The sequence below is a fragment of the Lathamus discolor genome, chromosome W (assembly GCF_037157495.1).
Source record: "Lathamus discolor isolate bLatDis1 chromosome W, bLatDis1.hap1, whole genome shotgun sequence".
Lineage (NCBI taxonomy): Eukaryota > Metazoa > Chordata > Aves > Psittaciformes > Psittacidae > Lathamus > Lathamus discolor.
The window spans coordinates 3,563,058-3,588,867 of NC_088908.1; the positions used below are offsets into that span (position 1 = coordinate 3,563,058).

At 41.2% G+C, this 25,810-nt stretch overlaps 1 protein-coding gene across 8 annotated transcripts in view; it reads left to right on the plus strand.

Moving 5' to 3' along the window:
- Positions 1-25,810, plus strand: part of LOC136004181 (protein ARK2N-like) — a 97,322-nt gene that overhangs the window by 33,968 nt on the left and 37,544 nt on the right. For 7 of the 8 annotated variants that reach the window (XR_010608256.1, XM_065660447.1, XM_065660449.1 and 4 more), the window contains exon 3: positions 8,448-8,630. Coding sequence is in view for 7 of the 8 variants with exons in the window: in XM_065660447.1 (XP_065516519.1) it covers positions 8,448-8,630 (183 nt within the window). In the remaining variant the exon portion in view is untranslated. Of the gene's footprint in view, positions 1-8,447; positions 8,631-22,288; positions 22,416-25,810 lie in introns of all 8 variants that reach the window. The other variant, XM_065660454.1, reaches the window with a different exon arrangement.

A 25,810-nucleotide genomic window follows, 5' to 3' on the forward strand; every position in this document is an offset into this window, starting at 1 on the left:
AAACTTTCAGGGAGTTAAAATTTCTTCAGCTGAAATTTTGAGATAAATTATAATGTCATCCATTCTGTATTTCATTAAAGTAGTCTGGCCTTATTTAAGACTATTTTTTGGTTATCAGAAGGAAACACTTCAAATTTCCAAACAAGAGTTACATTTTGAATGTATGCTCACATCTCAACAAGTTACTTCAATACCAGCAAATTTAACGAGTAGAGAAGAATACAGTAGGAGTTTTGCCACAGATGTGGAGAATCACAGATGATAATTTAGAGTTTCTCTAATTGTCCTAGCTTTTATACTTAAGGGTGGAGTACAGAAACTAGAAGGTTTTTTTAAAGGATTTCTCTTACTGCTTGAAGAAGTAAATGCCTCAAGTCAGATCATCTGGTGCAGGCTGGAAGATGGTGCCAGTTTAAACCCAACTGGCCTATCCAAGTTCATATATATATTGCTATTTTTAATATTGAATTATGTTTTCCATGCAGCAGCTGTTTTTGCATGGGGCAATTGAACACCCATATAACTGTGGAGTCAGGATTTAGTAGCAGGTAAAGCACAGCTACTTTGTTAGCTTTTCTTTTTTTTTGCAAATGCAAAAGAAATGTCTTCAAATATCAATAAATACAAACTGGCAATTCACTAAATGAAAAATTAAAGGATATGCTCCTAGAATTGGACCATATGTAGGAGTCCTTGGCAGTTCCAGGGGCTTTAGTGTGCAGTGTTTTTGCAGGCTTAGGCTGCAAGTTCTTCCTCAGGGATTTGTGCTGCTTCCCTCCCTCAAATGGGGTCTGCAGGAAATCCCACCCTTCACACATTGTTTTATCTGAAACATTTGAATTTTCAGGTTTTATGGGGGGGGGGGGGGGGAAGGTAACATACAACACATTCAAACAAAGGCAGTTAAACTTTATTTGGTGTTTCTATTGAAAAAAGAAAAAAAAAGATGGGGGGAGGAAAGGAAAAAATTCTTAAAACTTTAAGGTGTACTGCTCTTTGGTGTTATTTTTAACAGTATTAGGACAAAATAATTTGGTCAGAAATATACATCTCTTTTTAAGTCAACAGAATCTTTTAGTGTTTTTGTTGGATTGTTATGTTATTTTTTCTGAGCTGCTAGAGTTAAGACTGGAGAACCAATCTTCACTTCAATGAAACGGGATTATATTTGGCAGTTATTTTACAAATTGAAATATATTTATTATCACTGACTTCTCTTGTTAATATATTTTGTCTCTTCCTGTATCCACATACTGTAAATATTTTTTATTAAAAAAAAATATTTCAAGTGTATTAAGAAATTCAATCCTAGCTCCATTAAAACCAGTAGAAAATTTCTACTAATTTCAGTGGGCTTATCATTTCAACTCATTAGAATTTGAATTTATTCTGCAGGTTTTGGTTAGAGAATCCTTCAGCTGATTTTAAGGGGAGTCTGCCTCATGAGTGTGTGTAAATCAGGCCAGTTAAGTAGATGTTTTTAAAATAACTGAGGCCTGCACTGTGACTACTGCAGTCACATTTGGAAGTATTAGAACAAATGCACTGTGTAATTTGTACTGTAGAAGCTAAAATATTCAGGCTGATTGATAGAGATGGACAGTAGCTTGAAAAGCATAAAGCTAGAAATCAGTCTCACAAATTTTATTAGTCTCATAGTATTAGATCAGCAAAATGAAGACACATGGAAAATAGGCTTATTAAGTTATAAGTGAATTGATGTGCTTTGTGAAATCTCACAGACTGACCAAGCAAGGGGTTAGTCTGGACCATCACAAGTTTTGCATCAAAACTGTATTACTCATTCCATGAGAAGAGATGAAGTTCATACATGCAAAAACGTAATGCTTTCTGGAAGGGTGCACGTTTGCCTGCCTTTTCCTAATGTAAGCTGTATTTACATAGGAAATTGTTTTGGGGTTTTTTTGACTGTCATATATCTATGTCAGAGTAGGGTGTGATGGTTTCCAAAACCCTCCTGATACACTTTTGCAAGTAAAACTGTGGAAGAGATCTGGCTAATCTATCTGCTTCCATAATCAATAAATCATTAGGTGGCATCAGGGAAAATAAATCTTATCATGAGATATAAAGTGTATGCCACTTCCTGATATTTTCAATACACAGCCATGTTCCACATACCTTTGCTTAATGCACAATAAAACATACTTTATTATGTCTTTATATATAGTTAAAACAAATCCAAGATATTTTCCATCTAGCCATCAAAAAGCCTGAAAGAATGAATGTTGATCAGCAAGACTTGAATTTTTGAGATCTTTTTTGATGCAATAGATTAAAAATGATCCCATCTGAGAACAGATACTCATTTGATCATGTTGTTTTGATTTTATTATTATGATAAAAAAACAAGCACAAAAGCTTTACTGTATGAAATGAAGGAAAATGTGAGGAAAGTGGATTCATTGATAAAGTTCACTTTATGATTTTAGAGAGCATGTTGTTGCATTGCTATTGTTTTTATTGTATTTACAATGTATTCTTTGTCTAACCCTGTAAATTTTGAAATGTAACTACTGTAACTTGAAATAAATAAATATAAATAGTAATGAAGTGTTTCATGTTGCTAAACAGCATAAAAAAGCACAGATCTCTTTCACCCCCACCCACCTTTGAGAATTGTTTTAGGGTTCAGCTAGTTTATTCTGTTTGAACTGCACATACTTTATGAAACCGCAGCAGCTCTAGATCATGTTTTAACATCAGGTTTGTGGTGCTTATCTAAAAGAAAAAGACTGACACTTCAGCCTGGAGTCTTATATATGATGAAGCCTTTCTATTTGGATCAAAAGTTACTCAAGTGTCTACTGTAAAACTACTTTGGCAAGTCACTTAAGATGAATCATATTTTGTGTGCCAAAACCTAGAAATTATTTCAATTACTGTAGTGATCATCTGATTTTAAAATTGATATAGGTATTAAAGTGCATTCTATATTTTCTTAATTGTGAAGTAAATGGAGTTATCATATCTTAAATTTAAATGTCAGGTGTAATTGAGGGCATTCTTAGATCTTTTATTATTTTAAAATGTCTCAGTATTCTCTTTTGCTACATAAAAAATAATTGTTATTTAGTTTAGAGTACTGAGATTGAGACAAAGCAGTGCCTACATTCACAGTAAAGATGTAGAAGTGAGGCTGGAAGCAGTCATGTCTCCTTGGGCTTCCCAGGTGGCCTCAGTGCATTATCTTTTTAGCTTTTTCACGTTTCACAAAAGCGTTCCTAAACACTATTTCTAAACTCAATAATTTACCAGTTAAAAATAGCTCAGTAATTTGAGGGGAATATTGTTTTCAGCAAAGCTGAATTCCTTTGCTTGTTAGCGCTGAGCAAGCTGCAAATCTCTGCTTGCCTCAGTTTCCCCCATAGGCAAATCATAGAATAGTTAGAAATGGAGGTTAATAACTACCTTGGAGCTCTTTGAGATTCCCTAATGGAAAACTTTTTGTAAGAATAAAGTGCTTTAATTATTATTGTTATTATTATTATACCTGTTTTGTATATTTTAAAGCTTAGCTTATTCACACCTAAATAAAGCTCCACATCTCCTCATTACAAAGACACTGATGACCATCAAAGTTAGACTTTTAATTTGGAAATTTTTTCAATCAGGATAATTCTCTGGAGATTTTTCTACTGCTTGTAGAGAAAATATAGTGAAGTTTAAATCCCATCCTAGAATTCATCTTGCTGTACTTCAGCAGTGTAAAAGTCAGGTGCCTTGTCAGAAGTGGTTGTCTGAATTCTTTCTGTTTACTGGGGAAGGAGGAGAGATGATGATGCTCCAGGCTGCAGTTTCCAGGCTGGGATTACTTAACCCTGAAGTGCCTCTTTGGCTACAGTGGGAGGGAGTTTAAGTGATGAGCTTTGCACTACATGCCTAAATTTAAGAAAGCTAAAGAGAAATAATGACTTAACAGACTAGAATCCCCATTCAGGCTCTGCTAGCTAATATCTTTTTTTTTTCCTATGATAAAGTACTGCTGTGCATTGATACACAGCTGTTGCAGTGCAAAGGTATGGTGCTGGATCACTGCTTTTAACCTATAGCTGCAATTTTACAGTTGATTCCCCCTTTTTGCTTGTGCTGCCATTATAATGAATAAGGGTTAATAGGAGTGTGCATCTTACAACAGTTTAGACTGCTGAATATTGAGATGTGGCTCTATGAAAAGAATGAGAGTGGCTACCAGATAAGAAATAATTTAATTTTCTATGTTGCAAGCTTAAAATGAAAGTTGGTATGCGTAGACCTGGGGTTTTGTGCATGTGGCTTCTGATACAGTTGTCCTGAGAGGAATTAGTTTTGATGATCTGTGTAAATTAAGGGAGAATTGGAATTGGACACTTGGAAACACTGTCCCCATGATGACTTATGCCTCTGAATTATTAAAAAAAAAAAAAAGGCAAGCAAAGAAAGCAGTCTTTCTCTCCCCCTGTTAAAGCTGTATTTTGCTGATGATACTTATTAACTTTCAGCCTTGCATTTTCCAAGAATTTATTGTTTTAGGAATGAATTAAAGCTTATCACCAGGGAAATGTAAGCCTTCCAGCTACCTTGGCTTCTCAAAAGATGCAATTTTTCTTACATTGATTGTTTAAATTACTGACTAGAGAACCTCTTAATTTTGTTACATTAAATTTGGATTCTGGCATGGTTTGTTTTGTGTCTGTATTTTTTTTATCTGTTGAAATCATGTTAGTCAGTAATTATGAGGAGTGGCTCTATTGTAAAGAAAAGCTGATAAATTACAACTATGATCATAGTTAATCCATTAAACTTTTCAACCTGAAAGCATTTTTTCACTTATTTCCTAGCTGAATCCAGTTTTCCTTATTTCATGGTATCACACATTCACTTTGTATCACATCACATAGTTGGCTGGGGAAGTATTATTTATTTCCAAATTTAACCCCTCCTGTCCCATCCTTGTAGCAATGAAAAGGAAACAGGCTTTGGGGAATGGAGGAACTTAGAGGAGTTTTTAAAATATGCCTTCACTGTAACTTTCATCTAGTTGTAGTTGTCTACAACTTAATTATTGTTTATTTACCTTTTTTTTTAAGCATATGTAAGCATTTATTATTTCTTCTTTGATACATGCTGGAAATCCTAGGATTTGTTGCAGTGTTCTAGCCATTATCTTGGCCTCAGTCATTTACTGGTGACAGGTATGGATAACCCTGGTGTCGGGGGCCCTTCACTTCCAAATCTGTTCCTGAATGGCAAGGCTGAGAAAAGCAAAAATAGATCTCTGCTGTGATTGCTTTGTAAATAGGCAGCTTGTTTTTTCCAGATTGTTAAATTGGTGGCTATTACACTGATAAATATAAGTATAGTATGTAAATTATATTGAAAATATTTTAGTCTGATGTATACTATATTTAAGCTAAGTTATAAGGTGTGCTGTTTGGAAGTGTGGAAGATACAAGAGTGGAACTACAGATAACAAGTTTATGCTTGTATTTCCTACTGATGAAGATTTCCACACAAGTTATTGCTATGGGTAGGTGATGAGAATATCACTCTGCATGTATATACATTTATTAGATATTTTTGCATGATTATACATGTAGAAGTGGTACAATTTTGACTTGAGACTCTTGGTGCCTTTTGTCCAATTATAATTTTACTCGTGTAGACATTTCTGGAATCAAATTTCACTTCTGCTTTTGGAGATCTTGGTAAGAAGTGAGAGAAGCAAAGACCTGAAGGAACAGTGCATAGCTCCTGAAATTTTAGATAACCTACTGAAAAAATGGTCAAATAGTCAATATTGTACTTGACCCTCGTATCTTCTGCACTCAACTGTTTATTTTTATAGATCACATTATATGTTCATGCTGAACTCTGATGATAAGAATGAAAGAAAACATGCCTCTTGTGATTCATTCTAGTTGTAACTTCTGCATGTAATTTAATTATCAGCTGTCACACATGACACAAACTGAACTTCAGCCAGCTGAATTTTGAACTTGGTATTCCATTATTTTGTCTTTTAAAAAGACAAGGATTGCCTTTCAGTTAATTATCAGGACTTCTTTTTCAGTCATAATCATGTGTTTCATGTTGTGAACAGTTTGGTCTTTAATACATTGGCTTTTACCCATTTATTTTTGTTGGGTCTGGTTTAAGTTTGTAATATAACATTGGTTTGTGAAATTGTTTTGGAGGCAGGTCTGATGAGAAATATTTTGTGAATTTCTTCATACCTTTTTGCAAAACTGATCTTTAGTATGACTTAAGCAATATGCCCTAACATGATTTCACCAGGGTAATCTCAAGGGAACAACCTATTAGGGAAACACTGTAATGTTGCTCCATTTCTCTTTTGGTAAGGAAGACAGGTGTATAAGTCTAAATATTCTTTAGAAAGTTAAATTTCAATGTATCTTCTAGTAATTTAGTTTTCTTCTTCAGCCAGATTTGGCATACAAGGTTTTACTTAACTCAAAAAACTTAAAGCTAACGAAGTGCAGGCTCTGTGGTACCTTGGGCTCAAGCTATTTCATACTCTCCTGGAGCATGTGAATACATATGTCAAGGCAAATTTCACTTATCCCTAATAAAGCAAAGGTAATAAGGTAGAAAGACAGCTTGTATAACTACTCAATCAGTTGTTACCAAGTCTGTGGGATTATGGAATTAAAATTGCATTTCACAGGTATAAACCTATTTATCTTTCTAAAGACATACTTCAGAAGTTGAATTTTACTGTTTGAAAAAATGTAACTGAACCACCATCTCTGCAAGACTTTCAACCATTAATAGCAGCATTAATCTGTCACTGTTTAAAAATGTAGTTCTGGAAAGACAGCTTTCCATCTTTTTTTTTTTTTTTTGTGGAATACAAAAGGAACAGGAGAGAATTTTTTATCTGATAGTTTGAACAAGCAGGGCTTTGCAAGAAAAGAATTCTAAAGACCAAGAAGTCTTTTCATTTTATTCTTTGTGACTTTTAAATACTTCTTTAGTCATTCTGAAACTCTGAAGGTCCTATCTTACTAAGTGCGTTATTAGTTTATGATTATTTTATATTATCCCATGCAAATTATACCCTCTATGTATCATACCCATAACAATAATGTCCTGCAAACCCTCAACTGCCAGAACTTTCTTGGAGTTAAAGAATTGCAGTAGCAAAGATGTTTATCTATTTCATACTCATTTTTGTGGATGAAGTCTTGGCCCAAAGGAAGTTTTGATTCTCTCATATGGGGAGTGGAAACTCCGACCACTTTCATCCACCCTTAATTGGTAAGCTGTAGCTGAGACAAAGCATTTGAGTTAAAATATGCATTCTTTCAGAATTGCAATGTTTATCTGTTCTCTCTGCTGCTTTGTCTTGATTTTTTACTTTTTTCTGAGTCTTTTCTGTTTCTAGAATGCTTTCCAGTTAGAATTTTCATTCCTCACAAAGAAAATAGTCTGCCCTAACAAAATAGACCAAAAATATCTTTTTGTTATTCTTCAAGAATAGATTTCATGTAAGGCATTCTCTCCCTCTTTCCACCTTCACTTTGGTGGCCAAAAATGCATATGGTAATCATATAAAATTAAAAGCATATTTATCACTGCACATTATAGTTTTAGTTCTTGCTACTCTTGATCTTTAAAAAAACAACACCAAACAATGTTTCATCTTTAAAAATTCCCCTGCCCTTGATGGGTAAATGTTATGAAAGGGAAGTGGCCTGATGATAACTTAAACAGGGGAAGTTCAGGTTAGGTATAAGGAAGAAGTTCTTTATTGTGAGGGTGGTGAGGCACTGGAACAGGTTTTCCAAAGAAGTGGTAAATGCTCCATCCTTGGCAGCGTTCAAGGCCAGGTTGGACAGAGTCTTGGGCAACATGATCTAGTGTGAGGTGTCACTGCCCATAGCAGGGAGGTTGGAACTAGGTGATCTTCAGTTAGTTTCCAACCCTAACTATTCTATGATTCTATGTTAAATTTATTGTCACTGGATCAATTATATAAAAAAGTTTTATTCAGTCAACCACAATGTAAGATATCACTTGAGTTTTGTAAATTTTTCTAGATGTCTTGCCAAATTTTATGTCCTGTAACTTATTATTTTTTATTTTAAACTGAAGGTTTTATCCTTTTAAGATTGTAATTGTAACATTGTCAGATATGGAGATGTTTATGTGTTAATGCAAAAGATAATACACAAATAACTGATACATTGATAAACATGTTTTTCTTATATTTGTGTTTTCTGTGTATGCAAACGTTAAAATGTCTCTAATCTCAGACTATGTTCATTAACTGAAGTTTAAGAATTCATATAATTTATAGTTCTTTAAGGGCTTCGCATAGGAGATAGATAGTATTAATCCTTAAACAAATTATTTGTACTTATAAAGATGTCTTTCACAGTATGCTGACTTCTAATCCATGTTGCTTTACTCTCCTTCTGCAGATGGACCTCCAGTTGTAGCTCATTATGATATATCAGACACAAATTCAGACCCAGAAGTGGTAAATGTGGACAATCTGTTGGCTGCTGCAGTAGTTCAAAAGCACAGTAATTCTTTAGGAAATCAAGACTCGGGATCTGCCTGGAGAACCAGAGGGCTGCTAGATGAACTGGGCACTGATACAGGTTTGCTTAAATTCACTTCCTCTAACATTTGTTCCAGCATCTCAGCTGGTGTCTCTCCCTTTCTTCCTTTCAGCATTTTTGTAGTTTACACAGCTTGAAATGCTCCCTGTGTGGATTTTGCAATAAAACAGTACAGGTGCTTATTAAAAAGGCCTGACATTTATTCCAAGTTACAACTGATAAAAACTGACAAAGATTCCTGCAATGTATTTTTAACTCCAGTTTTCTTAATTATTTTTTTCTCCTTCTTTTCCCTCTAATTACTACTTGGAACTTAGGTCTGGGGTTTTGGTGGTGGGTTTTTTTTTAAATTAAAGTGAGATAAGCTTGTTACTGAATTGTTGATTATGACAACACATGCCACCAGCTAGTAAACCATTCATAATCTCATTTTAAGTAATGCAATTGTCTATTTCTTTTAAAAAGCATTAATTATTCCCGTATTCTATCTGCATTTTTAACATATCTTAGAAAATTGGACCATCAGATAAAGATGAAGGGTGAAAAGGTGATAAGGGTGGTAAGTAGGCTTAGCATCAGGAGACAGCAAAAAAAAATCCTTCAAGAAAGCAAGAACATGAATACTGTGGAAGAATTCAGAGTTCATGTAGCTTGTAAACGCTGTTCAGCTTCACTAAGTGCTTGCAACTCTTCAGTAACAAAAGAGTTAAACCACAATATGAAATGCTACTGTGTTCTGGATGCAGAGTTAACAGGGAATGTTTCCTATCAACTTCATCTCATAGCCTTCTATGCCAACATACTGCCTTCCTTTCCACTAATTTTTTTAATACCCATGTTAAGAATTTTAGCTCTGTAAAACAAGGAGTCTTGCCTTGCACAGCAGTTTTTTGTTTCATGTTGTGTTTTCCAAATGTAAGCCTGCCAAAGGCACCTGCATTGGAAGTGTCCTGGTGGCTCTGAGCTACTTTTCAATGTCTATAAAGCTTAAAGAAATGCAAATATGTGGCTGATTTTGAAAAAGGTGTTCCATTATTATAGAGTGGTGTCGTGGTTTAAACAAAGTCACCCATAAATCACGCAGTCGCTCTTTCACTCCCCCCCCTTTTTGCCCTCCCCCTACTCCCGGAGGGACGGAGAGGAGAATCAAAAAGAATGCAACTCCCACGGGTTGAGATAAGAACAGTTTAGTAACTAAGGTATAACACAAATCACTACTGCTACCACCAATAATAATAATGATGAAGGAAATAACAAGGGAAGAGAATACAACACCTAAGCACCAGCCGACCGATAACTCCCCCAACCCCACCCAACCGAGCACCGAACAATACCTACTCCAACCCCGCAGTGCCTTAGCCCTTCTGGGTAACTCCCCGTTGCCTCCTGGGCATGATGTGCTGTGGTATGGAATACTTCTTTGGCTAGTTTGGGTCAGGTGTCCTGTCTCTGCTTCCTCCCGGCTTTCCCTTCTCCCTGGCAGAGCATGAGGCTCAGAAAGTCCTTGGTCAGACTAAAACATTTGTGTTATCAGCTCTGTTCCCAGGCTGAAAGTCAAAACTACAGCGCTGCACCAGCTACTAAGAAGGAGAAAAATGACTGCTACTGCTGAACCCAGGACAAGTGGACAGGTCCATTTTGTTTGAATATGAGAATCTCTGTTGCATTATTTTCACAGTGGTCTATGGCTGGATGTTCTTCCAGCCTTTTTGAAGCTAGCCGGTATTTTCCAAGCTCACTGGGACTGTTTGCAGGAGATCAGCTGACTGATAGTTAGCTGTTTGACTTATAACAAGCCCAATCCTTTACTAAGTGATTTATTAAATTATTAGAACAGTTGAAATTGACTTTATTATATATATATAATGGATTGGTACTTCAAAGTAGTGTAAGGAAATAAAAAGTAATGTTTCTTGCCAAGCTTTCTTCCACTTTCTGCTTACGATTACATCATGCTTCAAGCCCACCCGGTGACTCAGAACCATGCAGCCACTCACTCACTCCCCCCCCTTCTTCCCTTCTGCTCCCGGAGGGATGGGGAGGAGAATCAAAAGAATGTAAATCCCATGGTGTCCTGGGTTCAGCAATAGCAGTCAAATGCTCTGGGTTGAGATAAGAACAGTCCAGTAACTAAGGTATAACACAAACCTACTACTACTACCACCAATAATAAAAATAGTAAGGGAAATAACAAGGGGAGAGAATATAAAACTAAAACGGAAAAAAAAAAGAAAACAATAAACACAAGTGATGTGCAATATAATTCACTCACTGAATACCTATATTCAGTATATACCTATATATACCTATACCATACCTAGCCCGACTACACTATACAAGTTGTTTTTCGTGCCTTTCATTTGCTTTTCTTCTTGCATATATGGGTGACTGATACCGGCATGGACTGATCTTTTAGTTCAGTTATATCTTTCACTGGAGTTGGAATGTCTGCAGTGTCTGTCACTGGGGTTGGTGCTGCTGCAGTGTCATTGGAGTTGTACTGGCTGCAGTGTCTTTCACTAGGGTTGAAGTGGCTGCAATGTCTGTTGCTGAGGTTTGAGTAGCTGCTTACTTGTCGCTAGAGTTGGGGTAAGTACTGTGCTTGGAGATGGAGTATCTGCAGTCTGTTGCTGTCAGGGTTTGAGTAGCTGCTGTTCTTGTAACTGGAGTTGGGGGAACTGCTGTGCTTAGGGTTTGAGTAGTTGTGTTGTCTGTTGCTTTGCCATGAGATCCAGAGGCATCTTTTTCCTGCTCTTTACAGAACAGGGCTCTGTAGGCGTAGGCCAAACCCCAGCACATTGCTGTAAGTTGTCCCTCTCTGATATTGCCAGGACAACAGCACACCTTGTCTAAGTGTTCTGCTAATTTTTCCAGATTCTGCATTTGCTTAGGAGTGAAATTCCAAAGCACTGGCCTAGGAGCTTGCCCATATGATCCCATACACTCTGCCACTCATGACTGTACAGCCTCAGGGAAGATCTCTTGGTGGTATTCTTAAATAGTTATTTATCCTTAGACAAGACCCAACCCAGACCCTGCTTAGCTTCTGAGACTGGTGAAGCTCAGGAGTAGCTGGTAACTCAAAACCACACAGACACTTGCTCACTCCCACACTTCTTCCTCCCCCCGCTCCTTCCTTCCTCCCCCTGCTCCCAGGCAGATGGGGAGGAGAACCGAAAGAATCTAAATCCCACGGGTTGATCTAAGAACAGTCCAGTAACTAAAGTATAATACAAAACTACTACTACTACCACCAATAATAATAATGATAAAGGAAATAACAAGGGGAGAGAATATAAAACCAAAAGGGGAAAAGGAAAAGAAAACAATAAACACAAGTGATGTACAATGCAATTGCTCACCACCTGCCAACTGATACCCAGCCCGACCCGAGCAGTGATCTGGGCTTTCCGGGAAACTCCCCCCAGTTTATATACTGGGCATAACATGCTGTGGTATGGAATACCCATTTGGCTAGTTTGGGTCAGGTGACCTGTCTCTGCTTCCTCCTGGCTTCCTGTGTCCCTCTTCACTGGCAGATCATGAGACTGAAAAGTCCTTAACCGGAGTAAGCATTACTTAACAATAACTAAAAACATTGGTGTATTATCAGCATTGTTCTCAGACTGAAGTTGAAAACACAGCACTGCACCAGCTACTAAGAAGGAGAAAAAATAACTGTTACAGCTGAACACAGGATAGAGTACAATGCTGCACTGCAGGTAGAAATTTGTGTTCTTTCTTCCGCCTTTATCCAAGGGGACTTGCAAGGAGGAGGTTGTCAAGTAAAAGAAAATTTCAGTAAGTTTCTTCATCCCTGATACTATGGGAACACGTCCATATGAACTTGATCCTGGTGATATAGCCATGTCACAATCTAAAAGGTTGAATCTCTCTTTCTTCCTGCATGCACCTTTCCCAGAGCCCTGCAGCCTTGGTACACTTCTGACTGCATGTTTGTCAGTACTGGCCTTTTCTGACAATGTGCAGGATTGCGCATTTGGAAAACATAGTTTTCAAATCTTGCATCTTATTCACAAATATAATATTCAGCTATTATCTATTTTAACAGACATTAACTGATGTGTTTCCATGGTAAAATAACAACATAAGCTAAGTGAAAAATCTTATTAGGACAAACTATCAAATCTTTGTGCATGGACAAATATTTTGGGCTTTTTTGCAAGCACTGTTGTAGGGCAACCAAAATATTTCCTTTGGGCATCATCCTAATGTTTGTGCAAAGAAATTAAAAGCAAAGGCATGTTATTAGGCATGAAATTTGTATTGCCAGAGTCTGTAAATCTATCTGTATGCTGTAATCCTGATATACACTCAGCTACTATTGCAGTATTTGCTCTGCTAATCATGGCTTCTCTACTGCTAATTATCTTTTTGTTCATAGAATCATAGAATCATAGAATAGTTAAGGTTGGAAAGGACCTTTAGATTGTCTAGTTCCAACCCCCCTGCCATGGGCAGGGACACCTCACACTAAACCATGTCACTCTGTCCAACCTGACCGCCAGGGGTGGAGCATTCACAACTTCCCTGGGCAACCCATTCCAGTCCATCACCACCCTCACAGTAAAGAACTTCTTCCATATATCTAATCTAAGCTTCACCTGTTTAAGTTTTAACCTATTATCCCGTGTCCTATTACTACAGTCCCTAGTGAAGAGTCCATCCACAGCATCCTTATAGCCCCCCTTCAGATACTGGAAGGCTGCTCTGAGGTCTCCACACAGCCTTCTCTTCTCCAGGCTGAACACCCCCAACTTTCTCAGCCTATCCTCATACGGGAGGTGCTCCAGCCCCCGATCATCCTCATGGCCCTCCTCTGGACTTGTTCCAGCAGTTCCATGTCCTTTTTATGTTGAGGACACCAGAACTGCACACAATACTCCAGGTGATGTCTCACAAGAGCAGAGTAGAGGGGCAGGATCACCTCCTTCAACCTGCTGGTCACGCTCCTCTTGGTGCAGCCCAGGATAAGGTTGGCTTTCTGGGCTACGAGCGCACACTGCTGGCCCATGTTCATTTTCTCATCGACCAGCACCCCCAAGTCCTTCTCTGCAGGGCCGCTCTGAATCTCTTCTTTGCCCAGTCTGTAGCTGTGCCTGGGATTGCTCTGACCCAGGTGTAGGACCTTGCACTTGTCGTGGTTGAACTTCATAAGGTTGGCATCAACCCACCTCACAAGCGTGTTGAGGCCCCTCTGGATGGCATTCCTTCTCTCCAGCATATCAACCAAACCACACAGCTTGGTGACATTGGCAAACTTGCTGAGGGCGCACTCAATCCCACTGTCCATGTCAGCGACGAAGATGTTAAACAAGACAGGTCCCAACACCGATCCCTGAGGGACACCATTCGTTACTGGTCTCCAGCCGGACACTGAGCCATTGATCACAACTGTTTGTGTGCGGCCATCCAGCCAGTTCCTTATCCACCGGGTGGTCCACCTATCAAAATGATGTCTCTCCAATTCAGAGAGAAGGATGTTGTGTGGGACAGTGTCGAATGCTTTCCACAAGTCCAGGTAGATGACATCAACTGCTCTACCCCGGTCCATCCGTTCTGTTCTCCATCATAGAAGGCCACCAAATTGGTCAGGCAGGATTTCCCCTTAGTGAAGCCATGCTGGCTGTCACCAAGCACCTTATTGTTATTCATGTGCCTTAGCATGCTGTCCAGGAGAATCTGCTCCAATATTTTGCCAAAGGTGAGACTGACTGGTCTGTAATTCCCCGGGTCATACATTTTTCCCTTCTTGAAAATGGGGTTATATTTCCCTTTTTCCAGTCGTAGGGAACTTCACCTGACTGCCGTGATCTTTCAAATGTGATGGCCAGTGGCTTAGCATCTTCATTTGCCAGCTCCTTCAGGACCCATGGATGGATTTCATCAGGTCCCATGGGCTTGTGTACGTTCAGGTTCTTAAGATGGTCTCGAGCCAAATCCTCTCCTACAGTGGGCCTAGGGCCTTCATTCTCACAGTCCCTGCATCTGCCTTCCAAGACTTGGGTGGTGGGGTCAGAGCCTTTGCCAGTAAAGACCAAGGTGAAGAAGTCATTCAGAACCTCAGCCTTCTCCAAATCCTGTGTAGCCAGTTCTCCCGATAGCTTCCTCAGCGGGGCCTACGTTGTCCCTAGTCTGTGTTTTATTTTCTTCGTACCTGTAAAATCTCTTCCTATTATCCTTAATATCTCTAGCCAAGTTTAATTCTAACTGGTCCTTATCTTTCTTAACCTGGTCCCTAGCTTCCCAGAGAACATCCCTGTATTCTTCCCGGGCTGCCTGTCCTTGCTTCTACCTTTTATAAGCCTCTTTTTTCCTTCAAATTTTCCTCAGCAGCTCCTTATCCATCCAAGGAGGTCTCCTGGCCCTCCTGCTGTATTTCCTTCTTGGGATGCAACACTCCTGAGCTTGTACCAGGTGATCCTTGAATATCATCCAAGAGTCTTGGCCCCCCCTGCCCTCCAGGGCTATATCCCATGGAACCTTACTAAGCAGGTTCCTGAAGAGGCCAAAGTCTGCTCTCCTGAAGTCCAGGGCAGTGAGCTTGCTGCACGGTCTTCTCACTATCTTGAGGATCTCAAATTCGAGCATCTCATGATCGCTGCAACCAAGGCTGCCCTGGAGCATCACATTTCCAACAGTCCCTTCCCTGTGGGTGAGCACGAGGTCAAGCATGGCACCTCTCCTTATCAGCTCCTCTATTACTTGCAGAAGGAAGTTGTCTTCCACACAATCGAACCTCCTGGATTGCTTGTGCTAGGCCGTACCGTCCCTCCAACAGATATCAGGGTGGTAAGTTCACTGAACTTAAAGCTATGGTAATATATGAAAGCTCTTTTGGGGCTTCCATTTATACCTCTGGGTATTTATTTTGGGGCTATTTCAGAGCTGGTCTTCTTTGCTCCTCTGTCAGACATTATCCTGTCTAGCAAAGCATGCAGAATTGTGGTATGTCATTAATACAGCATATTAAGGTAGGATGTTATCCATACCAGTTTGCATGAAACAGTGACCAAGGGCTGTTCTACTCTTCTGCTGCCTGTACTCTAGCAGGAGTGGCATTCAGGAGCAGTGCAATGTGAATCACTGGGGCAGTGATCACATAAAGAATGCTCCCTGTTTGCATCACTACCACATGAATCAAAGCCTCTGAGTGCTTCCATTTCATATTTCACAGTGTGCCCAGCCACTTCTATTAAAGAATTATCTGTGACCCATTTTGGGACTTTCTGGCAGTCAGTGATATTTGCCAAGAAATGTTCATCCAAACTGTAACATTAGAAAAAGTCAGACTGGGCTATTAATTCATTTTAAGTCCAGCTTACTGTCGTGGTATAAACCCAGTCAGCCACACGGTTTCTACCCCCCCCCCTTTCTTCCCTCCCCCCCCCCACCGGTTCCCAGAGGGATGAGGAGGAGAATCGAAAGAATGTAACTCCCACCGGCTGAGGTAAGAACAGTCCAGTAACTAAGGTATAACACAAATCACTACTGCTACCCTGTGATCCCACAGGTAACACCATAGGGTGGCCCATGGCGTATACCTTCCATATCTTCTCTCTCGAACAGGCGTATACCTTCCATATCTTCTCTCTCGAACAATAGGATGCCTTTTGTTAATAGCTGAGACGTGTTGGTGCACGTGAGGAACTGGATAAATCAGATAGATCGTCCCTCAATTGTTTGGGATCCTCGGACAGTTTTTCCACAGCTGAGATGATGGAAGGGGTGAGATTGTCTTCGAATTCTCGGAGTTTATGAATCATTTCATCCACTGTTAGTGGTACTATGTCATTCCGGGTTACTCTTGCCAATGAATGGGCATAGGATGATGGTGCATTCCGTGTAAGTTTTCGCCACATGGGTCGTGTACATTCGACTTCATCTGGGTCTATGGGTCCTTTCCAGGCATCCAGCCTGCGATAGATCATCTCTACAATGGCTGATTCCCTCAGAGACTGGATGCCTTTCTCTAAAGTAGTCCACTTTGCCGAATGACTCATAACATCGTCCTTGTATGGAAACCTTTCTTTCACAGATGCCAAGAGCCGCCTCCAAAGACTGAGGGACCTTTTCTCTCTTGCAATTGCTTTGTCTATTCCCCCTTCTCTAGCAAGTGATCCCAGCTGCTTGGCTTCTGTACCTTCTAGTTCATGACCATTGGCCCCATAGTCCCAGCATTGGAGCAACCAGGTGATGATGTGCTCCCCTGGTTGACGGGTAAAATCTTTTTGCATATTCCATAGCTTGGTTGAGGTACGAGGTCGAGAAGTCACCTCTTCTTCTTCTCTGTCATGTGATGATGACTCCTGATCAGATGCTGGACCGGGTGGTGAATACATTGTTTCTTCATCTTGCTTCACGCTTCTTGCCTCTTTTTTGCTTTTTCTCTTGTGTACAGGGGCAACCGATATTGGCACGAATTGGTCCTCTGGTTTAGCTGCAGTGATTTTCAGTGTGGTTTGAGTAGGGACTGTACTTGTTGCTGGGGGTGGTGTAGCTGCAGTGCTTGGAGCTGGGGTAGCTGTGCTGTCTGTTGCTTTGCCCTCAGATCCAGGGACATTTTTTTCCTTTTGAAGGTGTTGGATAGTGTTGAACAGGGCCCTGTAAGCATAGGCCAAGCCCCAGCACGTTGCCATGATTTGCCCGTCTCTGGTATGGCTAAAATGACAACACATCTCATTTAAGTGTTTTACTAATTTTTATGGATTTTGCACTTGTTCAGTGGTGAAATTCCAAAGCACTGGAGGGATCCACTGACTTAGATACTTGCCAATACTATCCCACATACCCTGCCACTCATGGCTGTCCAGCCTCTGGGAAAATCTCTTGGTCCTCCTATATCGTCGTCTAACCCCAGACAATACCCAAAACTTACTCTGCTTAACTCTTGAAATCAGATGAAATGGTCGTGAGCAAAACACACTCTGTATGAATGCCAACATGATGATCCCCATCACAATCAGCCAACAGGTCTCAACAGTATTAAAAGGCCATTGAAAAACTTCAAAACTCTCAAATGATGCTGTAAACGGTCTGGGGGGGGGACAGATGGGGACGGGACACAGGGACTGATAGGGTAAAAGAATGTCTCCTTCACAGGTTGACCACCCGAGAAGGAGAAAAAAGATGTGTAATTGCTAAGTACTTTTATTATATACCTCCCAAAGTATAAAGGTGGTGACCACACTGGGAACATAAGCCAGATAAGTTTCATGATCAATGATTCTATTGTATTACAAGTCATTACCGTAAAGTACAATGAGACAAGAACCTTAGCCCAAGCCCCACACTTGAAAAACACTAACACAGCAAATACACAGAAGAGAATACGATACCTCCCGCCGAAACGAGCCCGACCGAGAATAGAATTCCCTTCCAGGTAACTCCCAGTTGCCTCCCCTGGCATGACGTGCTGTGCTATGGAATACCTCTTTGGCTAGCTTGGGTCAGGTGTCCTGTCTCTGCTTCCTCCCAGCCTTCCCTCCTTCCTGGCAGAGCATGAGGCTCACAAAGTCCTTGGTCAGAGTAAACATTACTTAGCAACAACTAAAAAAAAAGTGTTATCAGCTCTGTTCCCAGGCTGAAAGTCAAAACACAGCACTGCACCAGCTACTAAGAAGGAGAAAAACTGACTGCTACTGCTAAACCCAGGACACTGACAAACAGTTTTTGTCTTGTGAGGTGGAAACTCTTCGTTCTGGTACATGGCAGCAAACAGGTTTACTTCCCTTTCTAGCCCTGATCAGATGTTGCACTAAGGGTCTTCACTTTCCAAAACTGGGACATACACTATGTTCTCTGTCCCTCTATTTGCTTGCATCTTTTCCAAGTACCTTAAACAGTCATTAGAAGGTTTCCCTGGCACTTGTTTTAAGTTTCATTTCTTCTCTCTGTGTCCTCTTGATCTACTTGGAAGTATAATCAGGTCTGCATGTTTGCACACCTTTGAAATTCTGTGGATTGTTATTACGTCCTCCTCCTCTCATCTTTGAAGAGGTGTCCAATCAAACTAGATTAACATATTAATCTAATTTCAAATTTCCTGTTCGACAAATCATTCTTCCCCTGTGTAATACAGTCAAGCGAGTGGTTTCCAAGAAGTAGGTAGTGTCATCTGCTTCAGGGCTGCCCAATGTCCCCCAGCTTATTGCTAGAGAGAAACAGTAGAAGTAATCTCTTTTTTAAAGAAAAAGAAAAGTAGGTATTATCTCTCTCTATTGAAATCTTATATAATTGATTTTAAAAAATAAATTATTTCCTGTAAAATAATAGTTTTAGCTGGTTTGTGTTTTCCATGCAAGTATTATTTATTATGTCACAACACAGCTTCACTAATTGTGGTGAAGAAACTTCTTAGCAGTACTTGGCAGAAAAGACAATCCTTTCAACACTAATTGTGAGTATTTAGGGGGAACTTGTTTGACAGACTGATGAACTGGGTAACACCGAGCAACAGTAATAATAAAACAACACTGCTATATATGGAACTTCTGAAAACCAGATTTTTATGAGTAATCTGTAATAATGTTAGAGCAGATGTGTGAAGCAGTGTGACCAAAAGCTGACAGGTTTGTTAGGTTTTTTTCATTAACTGGCTTCCCCTACTGATTGATTGATTTTAAGAAAATAAATACCTTTTCCTTGGTATGTGTGTTATAAAAATTCCGTCTTAGCCATGGTCTGATTTAATTATTTTATTACAATTGATTAATATTGAGAGGCAATAAGCAAGCAGTGCTGGGTGCATAGGGGAGTCTCTGCTCCACCAAGACGCACACCGGGGTCTTTGGGGTCCAGTCTCTTATACTTCTTGGTCTTGGGTCTCAGCCAATCCCTTCTTCATCTGCACCCGGATGCCGACGCGGCCCCTTTTCATTGTTCTTTTCTTGTTGCCGAGGTCTGCTTTTCGGTGAAGAAACTTCTTGGAAGAGGTACTGAACCCCTTGGTAATTTATTAATAAAGAATCGTTTATCACAAGCTTAATCACTGCCCTAGTTCTATCCTTATATGGTTATTTAGTCAAAGCATAGGTTTCACAAACCCCTTCCTTAAAGCACTCAAGCAGTAAAACAAAGCCTTATTATTTTAACAGTCAAACATGATTAAAGACTATTCTATTCCTTTGTTTCTTCTTCTCTCCCTTCATTATACTGACAGCAACATTTATTATAATCAGAGTTGTTTTTATACATCCCATACATGGTACACTGGTCACAGGTGCATTGGTAACAATGATACCCAAGTTCCTGACACGAATCATTCTCGTATTCTTTACATGTGTCGTGTTTCTTTTCAGCCTATAGGCTTTGCTTGCCACAGTATCGAGTTTGATTTATTGACAGTAGATTGTCTTAGTATTTTATTTCAGAGGTTTAGTTACAGTTTAACTTAGCACTGGATTTATGCAAGGCATTTGACACTGTCCCAAACAACATCCTTGATTCTAAAAGCAGCCCTGTGGAGGACTTGGGGGTGTTGGTTCATGAGAAGCTCAACATGAACCACAGTGTATGCTTGCAGCCCAGAAAGCCAGCCATATGTTGGGCTGCTGTGAGAGACTGATCTGAAATCAGACTCCACTGTCCATTGTTTCAGAGATGGGTGGGAGGAGTTGAAATAAGACTCCAAGGTCCATTGCCTAGAAGAAGTGTGTGAGAAGCTGAACTAGGACTCCACCATCCATTGCCTGAGAGATAAGTGGGAAAGAGCTGAGCTAAGACTCTTCTGTCCATTAATTCGAAGATTGGTGTGAGGAATTGCTGTCCATTATCCCAAGAATTGCTACAAACAGGTGCAGACTTTTTACAAGGGTATGTAGTATTAGGACAAGGGGGAATGGCTTTAAACTGAAAGAGGGGAGATTTATGTTAGATATTAGGAAGAAATTCTTCACTATGAGGATGGTGAGACACTGGAACAGGTTGCCCAGAGAAGCTGTGGCTGCCCTGTCCCTGGAAGTGTTGGATGTGTGTCCTGGGTTGAGCAGCAGCAGTCATTTTTCTCCTTCTTAGGAGCTAGTACAGTGCTGTGTTTTGATCTTTTGGCCTTGGAACAGTGGTGATAACGCCGATGTTTTCAGTTGCTGCTCGAATGTTTGGTCTGGCCAAGGACTTTCTGAGCCTCATGCTCTGCCAGGGAGGAGGGGAGGCTGGGAGGAAGCAGAGACAGGACACCAAACCCAAACTAACCAGAGGGGTATTCCATACCACAGCACGTCATGCCCAGGATGTAACTTGGAGGGACCCGGAAGGGGTAGAGGGACTACAGGGTTGGACGAGGTATCGGTCGGTGCTCGGCTGGGGGGAGTGGGGCGAGTTATTGGTCGGCTGGTGTTAAGGTGTTGTATTCTTTCCTCTTATTATTTCCTTTAGCATTATTATCCTTGGTGGTAGCAGTAGTGATTTGTGTTATACCTTAGTTACTGGGCTGTTCTTATCTCAACCCGTGGGAGTTGCATTCTTTTTGATTCTCCTCTCCGTCCCTCCAGAAGCAGGGGGAGGGCAAGAAGGGGGAGGAGTGAGTGGACGAGGTTTGTGGTTGGGTTCAAACCACGACAATGTGTCTTGGAGCAACATGGTCTAGCGGAAGGTGTCTTGGAGCAACATGGTCTAGCGGAAGGTGTCTTGGAGCAACATGGTCTAGCGGAAGGTGTCCCTCCTGCCCATGGCAGGAGGTTGGAACTAGATGATATTTAAGGTCCTTTTGAGACAAGGGGGACACAAAATCACAAAATGGAATATATAAACCTTTAGAATCAGTTTTAAGTAATGTTAAGTTTAATGGCTTTGTAACAGTAGCAATGGAAAATTACTAAAGCGCATGATACATAGAAAAAAAAATCGAATGCAGCTAGAGAACACACTGAGAATTCTTGTACAAGATAAACTGTTATAGTTGACACAGTTTTAAGAAAAACAGTCTAGAAGAGCAGGACACAGGGATAAGGAGTATCTGGGAATGGCAGGTGTCCAGGATGAGCTACGGTTAAACTAACTGATAAGTAGGAGGATAGGAGGATTATTATGTCTCTGGTGCTAACGAACCAATTAAACTGGTATAAGCATCTACTGCGCATGCTCCAAAGGCTGCCAGAAGTGATGAAGATTGTTGGAAGAAGTAAACGACCCTCAGAAACCACCACCACAATTCTGTAGGCATGCGGGCAACTTTCTGGAAAATGACGTAATGTATGTATGCCCAGGAACTATATAAGGACGGCTTGTGTAGCAACAGAGAGACACATGTTAGAAGGAGCTATCCCCCGTGTCTCCCGGCGCCGCAATAAAGAATACCTGCTTGTCAGCTTGAAAACTTTGTTGGCAAGTTTGTTCCCGGAGTTTTCTCGGAATCACTTTCCAACCCAAACCCCTTTGTGATTCTGTGATTGTCATAAAATAACAGCTGGAAAGACTAATTATGTGGAGTTCTTGATGCAGTAGTTGGGCTTTGTTCATATTTGTGTGACAATGCCATCACTAGAGCTACTGAGACTGGATAAATCCAGTGATCATCCTTCTGAAAGTCAGATAAGTTGATCTAATAAAATTTCTCAGTGTTTCACTTTTGGGTTTTGGCTTTTTTCCTCTTAGCTGGGGAAATTTCTGTTCCTGCTGATTTTTGAGTTGCGTAAGCTTTTACAAACTGGTTATATTTGCATTTTCCCAATCTGTAGGGTGTTTGGATACAGGCTATCTTGAAAGTAACAAAACCTCTTCTGGTAATGCCCAGATCTGTGACAAAATAAATATTGCTTCTTCTGATAGTGAAGTAGAGATTATTGGAGTTCAGGAACATGCCAGGTATGAATTCCTTTTTCTTGCTTCAATATTTCTTTCCTTTTATCAGAATATCTGTATTGCCAATATTAATAAAGAAAAAACCTGCTGACTTCCACTTCTGTAGTTATCCATCCATGACTGACGCCCCAAAGCTAGCAAACGTTGCACTTGTGTTTTCTATTCTGCTGGCTACGGTGATGTCAAAATGTGTTTTTCTGTAGAACATTACCAACGTGATAAGTATTCAGATTAAGCTTGTAATTGCTATCAAACATTAACAGGCTAAACATAAGTAGTATTAAAATGCCAAGTATTGATATACCAAATTTATATACATCAGGAATTGAGATTTTAAAGGCATAGTGTGGATATGCAAATACATAAACAAAAATATTTATGTGGGTTCTTGTTTGCTTTCCAAATATTCACTTTAAGCATTTAATCAGATTCCAGTTTCTTTAATTAATCAGTAGTTGTAAAAATCCTAGTGATCCATGTGGGTGCTAGGGATATAGATAGTAGTAGACTGGGGACCATAAAGAAAGACTACAGAGCCCTGGGAGAGGTGGTTAGGGGCTCTGGTGCTCAGATAGTATTTTCATCAATTCTCCAGGATACAGGGGAGGACCAAGAAAAAGCTAGGAGGATTGGCCAGGTCAATAAATGGTTAAAAGGGTGGTGTCATAGTCAGGGGTTTGGGTGTCTTGAACATAGGACTGAAGTTAGTACGCCAGGTCTATTGGGGGCTGGTGGAGCTGCTCTGGTAAAGAAGGGGAAGAACAGTTTTGGTAGGAGGCTTGCCAGACTGGTCAAGGAGGCTTTAAACTAGATGTACTGGGGGAGGGGGGCATCATTCCATCCCAACACACCCAGTCAGTTGCCAACACTTATAATAAATGCTTGGAACAATGTACATACATTCCGGCTGCTCCAGCCAACGAGTCGGCTTCAATTGGAGCTGGTCTCAGATGCCTCTATAAAAACGCCCGTAGCATGGGGAACAAACAAGAGGAATTAGAGATGTGTGCACGTCTACAGGGGTATGATATAATAGGCATCACAGAAACATGGTGGGATGGCTCCTATGACTGGAGTGTTGGAATGGAGGGTTACAGGCTCTTTAGAAAAGACAGGCCCAGCAGGCGGGGAAGAGGAGTTGCCCTTTATGTTAGGGATAGGCTGGAGAGTATGGAACTCTGTCTGGGGACAGGTGAGCAGTTTACAGAGAGTTTGTGGGTTAGGGTTAAAGGGAAAAAAGCTATGGGAGACATTACTGTGGGAATCTGTTACAGGCCGCCTGATCAAGGAGAACCTGCGGATGAAGTACTCTACAGACAGATAGGAAAAGCCTCACGCTCTCAGGCCCTTGTTCTCATGGGGGATTTCAACCACCCTGACATCTGTTGTAACAATGGCACTGCACGGCACAAGCAATCCAGGAGGTTCCTCGATTGTGTGGAAGACAACTTCCTTCTGCAAGTAATAGAGGAGCCGACAAGGAGAGGTGCCATGCTTGACCTTGTGCTCACCAACAGGGAAGGGCTTGTTGAGAATGTGATGCTCCAGGGCAGCCTTGGATGCAGCGATCACGAGATGGTCGAATTTGAGATCCCCAGGAGAGTGAGAAGAGCGTGTAGCAAGCTCACTGCCCTGGACTTCAAAAGAGCAGACTTTGGCCTCTTCAGGAGCCTGCTTAGTAAGGTTCCATGGGATATAGCCCTGGAGAGCAGGGGGGCCCAAGACTGTTGGTTGATATTCAAGGATCACCTGCTACAAGCTCAGGAGTGCTGCATCCCAACTAGAAGGAAATGTGGCAGGAGGGCCAGGAGACCTCCTTGGATGGATAAGGAGCTGCAGAGGAAAATTTGAAGGAAAAAAGAGGCTTATAAAAAATGGAAGCAAGGACAGGCAGCCTGGGTGGAGTACAGGGATGTTGTCCGGGAAGCTAGGGACCAGGTTAGGGAGTCTAAGTCCCAGTTAGAATTAAACCTAGCCAGGGATGTTAAGGATAGCAGGAAGGGATTCTACAGGTACATAGCAAACAAAAAAGAGTCTAGGGACAAAATAGGCGCCCTGAGGAAGCTTTCGGGAGAACTGGCTACACAGGATTTGGAGAAGGCTGAGGTTCTGAATGAATTCTTTGCCTCGGTCTTCACTGGCAAAGGCTCTGACTGCACCACCCAGTTCTTAGAAGGTAGATGCATGGACTGTGAGAATGAAGACCTTGGGCCCACTGTAGGAGAGGATCTGGTTCGAGACCATCTTAAAAATCTGAACGTGCACAAGTCCGTGGGACCTGATGGAATCCGTCCACGGGTCCTGAAGGAACTGGCGAATAAAGTTGCTAAGCCACTGGCTATCATATTTGAAAAATCATGGCAGTCAGGAGAAGTTCCCGACGACTGGAAAAAGGGAAATATAATCCCCATTTTCAAGAAGGGGAAAATGGAAGACCCCGGGGAATTACAGACCAGTCAGTGTCACCTCTGTGCCTGGTAAAATCTTGGAGCATATTCTCCTGGACAGCATGCTAAGGCACATGAATAACAACAAGGTGCTTGGTGACAGCCAGCATGGCTTCACTAAGGGGAAATCCTGCCTGACCAATTTGGTGGCCTTCTATGGTGGGGCTGCAGAACGGATGGACAGGGGTAGAGCAGTTGATGTCATCTACCTGGACTTGTGCAAAGCGTTCGACACTATCCCACACAACATCCTTCTCTCTAAATTGGAGAGATATCAATTTGATGGATGGACCACTCGGTGGATAAAGAACTGGCTGGATGGCCGCACACAAAGAGTTGTGATCAACGGCTCAACGTCCGGCTGGAGACCAGTAACGAATGGTGTCCCTCAGGGATCGGTGTTGGAACCGGTCTTGTTTAACGTCTTCGTCGCTGACATGGACAGTGGGATTGAGTGCGCCCTCAGCAAGTTTGCTGATGACACCAAGCTGTGTGGTCCGGTTGATATGCTGGAGTGAAGGGGTGCCATCCAGAGGGACCTCGACACGCTTGTGAGGTGGGCTGTTGCAAACTTCATGAATTTTAAGCAAGCCAAGTGCAAGGCCCTACACCTGCGTCAGAGCAATCCCAGGCACAGCTACAGACTGGGCAAAGAAGAGATTCAGAGCGGCCCTGGAGAGAAGGACTTGGGGGTGCTGGTCGATGAGAAAATGAACATGAGCCGGCAGTGTGCGCTCGCAGCCCAGAAAGCCAACCGCACCCTGGGCTGCATCAAAAGGAGCGTGAAGAGCAGGTCGAAAGAGGTGATCTCTACTCTGCTCTTGTGAGACCTCACCTGGAGTATTGTGTGCAGCTCTGGTGTCCTTAACATAAAAAGGACATGGAACTGCTGGAACAAGTCCAGAGGAGGGCCACGAGGATGATCATGGGACTGGTGCACCTCCCATCAAA